Source organism: Crocodylus porosus, unplaced genomic scaffold, assembly GCF_001723895.1.
Source record: "Crocodylus porosus isolate Cpor-Errol unplaced genomic scaffold, CroPor_comp1, whole genome shotgun sequence".
Taxonomy (NCBI): domain Eukaryota; kingdom Metazoa; phylum Chordata; order Crocodylia; family Crocodylidae; genus Crocodylus; species Crocodylus porosus.
The window spans coordinates 38274265-38281855 of NW_017728931.1; the positions used below are offsets into that span (position 1 = coordinate 38274265).

General features: G+C 44.1%; 1 protein-coding gene across 3 annotated transcripts in view; it reads left to right on the forward strand.

The window, feature by feature from the left end:
• The window catches only part of FGD4 (FYVE, RhoGEF and PH domain containing 4), a 199028-nt gene that overhangs the window by 168297 nt on the left and 23140 nt on the right, over window positions 1-7591 (forward strand). For all 3 annotated transcript variants that reach the window (XM_019544638.1, XM_019544640.1, XM_019544639.1), the window contains exons 5-7: window positions 8-97; window positions 2693-2838; window positions 4816-4972. In XM_019544638.1, coding sequence (XP_019400183.1) covers window positions 8-97; window positions 2693-2838; window positions 4816-4972 — 393 coding nt within the window. The remainder of the gene's footprint in view (window positions 1-7; window positions 98-2692; window positions 2839-4815; window positions 4973-7591) is intronic.

The following is a 7591-nucleotide window of genomic DNA, read 5'->3' on the forward strand; positions in this document are numbered from 1 at the left end:
TTTCCAGGAAACAGATGAGCAGAAACTTCATAAAATTGCCAGTGAGCTTTTGCATACAGAAAGAGCCTATGTCAGCCGACTTGATCTCTTAGACCAGGTAAATTTTCTTTAAAGAAATATTTCTTAGTTCATTTGTACTACAGTGCATATACCTATGTGTATAATAAATCTATGGAGGGATTGTATTTTTTTGGCTTTTACTAATCCTTTCACCTACGTAATTGTTTATAATTGCTACTTAGTTTTAGGTTTTCTTTTGCAAGGGTAATTTAGGCTGCTCACAGATATTAAAAAAACAAAAACCAAGCTTTCCTGGAAGAAGCACTGTGTTAGTTTGGCCTGGCTCTGCAGCGTCTGTATAGATCAGGTACTTCAGTGGGGCTTTTTGATGCTTTTATCTAATAGCTGATTCAATCACCTATAGATAAAAGTGCCAAAAAGCCCACTAAAATGCCCAGTCTATACAGACATTGGGCGAGCCAGGTCCAAATAATGAGATGCCTTTTCTGGGTATGAGCTAGGCTTGCCACGGGAGCCATCAGGCTTAAAGTAAAGCACTGTTTTTTGTTTGTTTGTTTTTTTTAATGTCTGCAAGCAGCCCTACTGTTTGCCAAGGATATCAGTTGCTTATGGACATAAACCAGGTAGAACCAGGTGAGCAACAGCAATGTAGGTTTCTCTACCAGCAGGGCCAGGAGCAATCTTCCCTCTATGCTGATATATGTCTTGGTCTGTGCTGAAACTGCCATCAAGTGCATCTATTTATAGTGGACTGTGTTTGTAATTCCCTGTGCCCTAAGAACTGTACTGAGATTACAAACAATGTAAACCACTGCACTGTTTTAGGTGGTTTGACTTTGCTGATATTAGATACCCAATCTGTGTTCTCTTTTCTTCACCACAGGTTATAACTAATTCCCAGTACATAGGAATTAATTTTGCTGTGGCAGAAGAAAAGAGCCCTTGTATTTTCACTGCCTCAAACTATATTTGTCATTTCTTTAAATTTTAGATAATCTGCAGCTCTCAAATTCTCTCTTTTAAGCTTCTTACCCAGACAGGTGCTTGTGTTGTGCATCGCTGGGTCAATTGGCACTGTTCTTTGTCTTCACTGCATCTTTACATTCTCCTGGGTTAATATGGGAGCTTGTTGATAAGAGTTCATGATTGAAAAGTCTAGCGGCTAGCTGTTGAAACTGCATTTGACTTCCAGTGCTGTTTTATAAGAGGCAATTTATATAGTTGTCCTACCTCAATACATTGTATAGAAAGGAACCCATTCTGCAGATTAGAGCATTTGTTTTAGAGAAGTAAAAACATTATGGTAAAATGTTTGATTTTCTTTTAGGCTCTTCTGGGCAACATGGAAGTACTTTCACTACCCCAATTTTCAGGGGCATTTCTGCAGGCTAATAAAGAGTGGAACAAAATTCTGACAAATTAGCTGGCTGACAGCACTTGAAGTGACCAGTGTTGTGGGAGGAAAGGAAAAAAGGAAAGACTGAGTATTCTGGTTCTAAATGTACTGAAGTATAAAAATGCCAAATTATATAATATTTTATATAAGCATTGATAAATATTTACCAATATTCACTAATACTCTGCACAAAACCAAAGCAATGCAGGCAAGTCTTAAAGTTTATGGCTTAAAAAAATTAAGTGGTTTAACATTTAAAGTGGGATTATCCAGAGTTCCTGGCTGCAAATCCTTTGTTCAAACCACAACTACTGAACTTCTGAGTGCTTCTAGGAGATGGCATCTCTTATATGTTGTACTGACACAAGTGGTTGCAGTAGTACCAAAGGGTCTAATGAGCACTGGAGCTGTGTTCTGCTAAATGCTAGGTATGAATACGGTCTCCAGAGATACTGCATTTTAGGAAGGCAGTATACAAGCAAAGTGGTCAGCAATATGGCTGGAAAACATTATACTTTTTAAATGTTTTGTGAGACTGTTCTTTGGACAGCAAAGAAGTGTTAAGGTGGTGAGGTAAGAGTATGAAGGTGGGGAAAGCAGGAAATGAATAGGATGAAGGGCAGGGAAAGGTCAGACAAGCTCTTCCTCTGTCAGATTGAAAGCTGAGAGTCCAAACTGAAGAAAAGCAAAGTAGCAACATCACTGGTGGTTAAGCGGCTCTAGAAGTGACTTGCTCCATTCTCCTCTCCTTCTTTTGCTCCTGGACAGGGTGATAAGGGGAGTTTCAAAGGTGCTTGAGGCTGTGAAGGAGGTGCAACTATCCTGAAAGCTTGGAAGGGGGAGAGGTTTGGGGAGGAGAAAAGTGTGCGGTATATGAAAAGAGGGGTTGGCAACCTGCAGCCCGCAGGACAGATCTGGTCCACGGAGCTTTTTGATCCAGCCCGTGGACATGAAGCTTTAGCAGCGTTCCATGGTGGGGGCTTCAACAGCTGTCACTTGCCATGTGCTGGTGTGGGGAAATGTGGTGGTAGCAGGTGCTTTCCCTTGTGAGCACAGGGAGAAGAGCAGTGGCAGGCGCATTTCCCATGCCACTGGTAGGGCAAAAATTAGCTGTGGTGCCTGGGTCCTAGCACCTGTCCTCCCATCTGCCAACCCACCTTTGACCTGAACTGGGTCAGTCTGACTCACTGCCTGAAAATGTTATCATCCCCTGAACTAAATGAGAAGAGGAATGCATGTCGTACTGTTAATTTTGGGGATTTTCTCCTTTCGCAGGGGTTTTATTCCAAACTCCTGGCAGAAGCTAACCGGGGTTCATTTCCTGCTGAAGTGGTTAATAAAATCTTCTCTAACATTTCATCAATCAATGCCTTCCACAGCAAATTCTTGCTTCCAGAGCTTGAGAAAAGAATGCAAGAATGGTAAGTGGTGGCTTAAAGTGATCACTAACTTCTTTATTACTCACAGATATCAACATTGTTCAGGGACTACCCTGAAGAAGTCACCTTCTCACCAACAAGTTCCAATCCCTGCAGGTTCTGTGGTGGAAAAACACCCGCTACCCTCCTGTTCATTGGCATCTGAACTGGCAATTATCCCTAGTGTTCAGCATGTGAGTTGTAGTTCCCTTGGCTTCAATGAACCTACCTGCATCGTGAAATCCTTTGCTGAATAAAATAAGCCTTAGAAGATTACATGCTATCTGGTGGATCTGTCACTTGGAATATAGGAATGGGTGCAAATGAATATATTTTCAGAGGTTACTGCAATGCCTCTTGTAAGGCAGAATCTAGCTCATGTATGCAATGTTGTAATTTAAGGATATAGCATAACTATGCTATACCATAGCATAACTAGGGGTGGGTGAGAGGGGCACCAGACCTGGGTGCCAACTTAGGAGGTACTCCAGAATCGACCCCTCCCCATGGAGTGAGTGCATGCCTTGGCATCAAGAGCAGCTCCACAGCATTGCTCTTGCAGCAGCAGCCAGCGCACAGAAACCCTGCTGCTGCCGCCTCAGCAGAGCATGTTGTGGCAGCAGCAGTAGTGCAGCCAGGGATTGTTTGGGAGTTCCTTGCATGGGTAAGCCTCCTGTGCTTCCCATGGACTTGCACGTGCCTGTCCCTACTCTCAGAACCCTGTTTGTTATATGTCTGTTTGAGGCAAACAGGCTAGTTAATAGGAGAGTTTGCAGTTTGAGGTCCCAGTGAAACCCATGAATTGGTGCAGATTATATCATCATAGAGGCAGTGTGTCACAGCTCCAGTTGAGGTCAGCTCACTACCTAAGATACCCTAGCTGTTTGTTTAAGCTGTTACCTGCTCTCTGCCATCTCACAGCAAAGTGCTATGGCAGCAGTTGGCGATCTGCTACTCTAGAATAATTATCTGTCTCAGGGTACACGTAGGGGTACTTAGAAAGGTCGTAGGGGGTACACGCTGGCAGGTGGAGATGAAGCATGCGTCTCTGTACAGCAGCATCTCCTCCAGCACGTTCCCACACTTAGCCTCTTATGTGGGGTAGGGGGAGGTGCGCGCTGGGTGCTGCTGGCCCCACATGGCACATTGTGGCGTCTCTCCACCCCAGCTCATTCTCCTGATTGGCTGCCGGGCCGCCACCTTCAGCTGATAGCCGAGAGTAAGAAAGCGCCATGGCCACCCCCTTCCCACAGAGCGTGAGGGTGTGAATGGCGGGGGAGGAAGTGCAATCTGTGCCCACCCCTGGCAGCATGGGGGTCGGACTAGATGATCTGTCTAGGTCCCTTCCGACTCATCAATTCTATGATTCACCCTGACATAACCTAAAACTTTCCAACAGATCTGAAGTAATTGACTTCGTGAGTCTTCATTTCAGTTGAGAAGTGTGATATCTCTCTTGAAAGGGCAGCTCAGAGAAATGCTATTCAGTAAAGGGAAATAGGGGAATAAGAATATTTATAAATTCTCGTTTTACCTCTGCGTGTGTGTGCGCGTGTGTGTGTGCGTGTGTGTGCGCGTGTATGTGTCTGCACACTAGTTCTTGTTTAGCAATAGTGAACTCTCTAAATTAGGGGTGTAAAACTCATCTGTCCCTGTGGGCTGGATGAGTGACCTGGAGCCAGCCCATGGGCCAAATTGGACCAGTGGGCCCATGGTTTTCTTCCCGTGCCCATGTTGGTTCCAATGTCTGAGCTGTTTATTCTGTCCACTCAGGGATCTCCAATGTGCTGTGGAGCAGCCAGTGCAGGCATTGTGTAGAGCCAGATTTGAATGGCTGAAATAGGCACCATATGTAACTCGGATCTCAGAATTCGTGCCACGTAGTACAGATCTCTTGTTATTTTTAGGTTTTAAACCAGGAATTTTCTTCTACTGGACAGACTATGTAATGTAAGGTTATATTTGTATTCTTGTCTGTAGGATTTTAACTCCAAGAATAGGAGATATTCTGCAAAAGTTGGCTCCTTTCCTCAAGATGTATGGAGAGTATGTGAAGAACTTTGATAATGCAATGGAATTAGTGAAAACGTGGACTGAACGGTCACCTCTATTTAAATCCATTATTCAGGACATTCAGGTAATGCAGGGAGGGGATTATGGAAAAGCTCAAGTAGCATGTGTGCACATGTGTAGTGTGTGCATGTGTGTGTACACAGTATATATGTATGTTTTGAATATATGATACTATACTTCCTCTTTAAAACTTTCTTCCAAGGCCTTTAGCAGAAGGCATGACTTCTGTTTTGTCTACTTAATGTCAGGGGTTTTCCTTTTATGTACCCTTTGCACATGTTTTTTCTCTTCAGTGAAACATTATTTAGAGCAACTCATAAATGCAAAACCCTAAGAGGATACATTTCTTTGCCTCTTTCTGAGCTAAAAATGTGTTGTTTAATTTTTATGTTTTAATTGTACATCACAGCCAACCAACCTGTACATTCCCAAACTTTCATCCTAGCTAGCCTGAATGTAGTTTTCTAGAACATCCAGTTTTGATGCAGATGTTCAGTCCCAAGTGTTGAGCAACTAAAGGTGAAGCTGACAACCATGGGAATGAACTTTTTTTCAAGGGTCTAATTTCATCACTCCACTGCCCTCTATTGATGGTTTAATTTTTTTTGGCTGAGATGTAGCACAGGTAACCTATCTAGTTTACAGAGCTGAAAAAAAAAATCCTACAGTGCAATACAATTTTAGCAGAATACAGTGGTCCTCAGCAAGCAATTTTTGTGTGTTACTTTTAGTGCTAATATATGAAATGTTTCTAAAATAGCTGAAAGATAGCATTTCTTATACATGTGTGTATTATTACAGTCCAATTTCTAAGATGACTGTGCCTTGTTTGTATGTACTATCATAATGGCCCCCTCTACAAGTTACAGGTATCATGCATTTGACTGGTTAATTGTCCCAGGGGTCAATCCTGGGGCTGTTTTCATTTAATATCCTCATCAATGACCTGGAAGATGACATAGAGTGCACCTTCAGGAAGTTAGCAGAAGTTAACTGCCCACTCAGTGGAGGCAGTTACTCCCCCATCCCACCCCCTGCCCCCAGGCTGGGGGGGTAGCAGATATGCTGGAGGGGAGGGCTAGGATTCAGAGAGACCTAGACAAATTGCAGGATTGGACCAAAAGGAATCTCATGAGGCTGAACAAGGACAAGTGTGAAGTCCTGCACTTAGGACAGAACATGCATCAGTACAGGCTGGGGGCTGAGTGTCTGGTCAGCAGCTCTGCAGAAAAGGACCTGGGGGTTAGTGGACAATAAGGTGAATATGAGCCAACAGCGTGCCTTTGTTGCCAAGAAGGCTAACGGCATACTGGGCTCCATTAGTAGGTGTGTTGCCAGTAGGTCAAGGGAAATGATAATTGCTCTCTATTCAGCACTGGTGAGGCCACATCTGGAGTACTGTATTCAGTTTTTGGGCCCCCCACTACAGAAAGGATGTGGACAAATTGGGGGGATTCCAGTGGAGAGTGACAAAAATGATTCAGGGGGTGGGGAACATGATTTACGAGGAAAGATTGAGGGAACTGGGCTTATTTAGTCTAGAGAAGAGAAGACTCGGGGGATTTAATAGCAGCCCTTAACTACCTGAACAGGGGGTTTCAAATGGATGGAGCTAGACTGTTCTCAGTGATGGCAGATGACAGAACAAGGAACAATGGTCTCAAGTTGCAAGGGAAGTTTAGGTTAGATATTAGGAAGAATTTTCTCACTAGGAGGGTACTAAAACACTGGAACAGGTTACTCAGAGGGGTGGTGATCCTTGGAAACCTGGCTAGACAAAGCTTTGGCTGGGATGATCTAGTTGGGGATGGTCCTGCTTTCAGCAGGGGGGTTGAACTAAATGACCTCCTGAGGTCCTTCCAACCCCAATTTTCTATGAATCTATGAATTTCCTTGAGACCATCTATGTGTGCAGAGTAGCAATCACACAATAAAAAGCTCCAACCATCTATAAAGTTTCATAGATGTCATAGCTGTTAGGGCTGGAAGGGACCTTGAAGATCATCAAGTCCAGCCCCCTGTCCCAGGGGCAGGAAGTCAGCTAGGGTCAAAGGACCCTAGCAAGATAAGCATCCAAGCGTTTCTTCAATGAGTCCAGAATAGGTGCCTGCACCACATCTGGAGGGAGTCTATTCCAGGTCTTGGGGGCTTGAACAGTAAAGAAATTTACTTATGTCCAGCCTAAAATGGTCTTGTAGGAGTTTATGACCATAGATTAATAGATTATAGAGTCAGAAGGGACCCAGTGAGTCATTATGTCCAACCCCCTGCCCCTGGCAGGAAAGAGGACTGAGGTCAGACGACCCGGCCAGGTGATTGTCAAGCCTCCTCTTGAAGACCTCCAGGTTAGGTGATAGCACCACCTCTCTTGGAATCCCATTCCAGACTCTGGCCACCCTTATTGTAAAAAATTTATTCCTAGTGTCAAAATAAATCTATTCTCCACTAATTTGCACCCATTATTCCTAGTTGCTCCCTGGGGCGCTCTGGTAAATGGCGCATTCCCAATTCCCTGCTGACCTCCCCTGATAAATTTATAGGCGGCTACAAGGTCACCCCTCAACTCTCTTTTGTATAGGCTGAAGAGATCCAGATCTCTTAACCTGTCCTGGTAGGGTCTTTCACTGAGACCGCTAATCATGCAAGTCGCCCTCCTCTGAACCCTCTCCAGATCCTCTGTGTC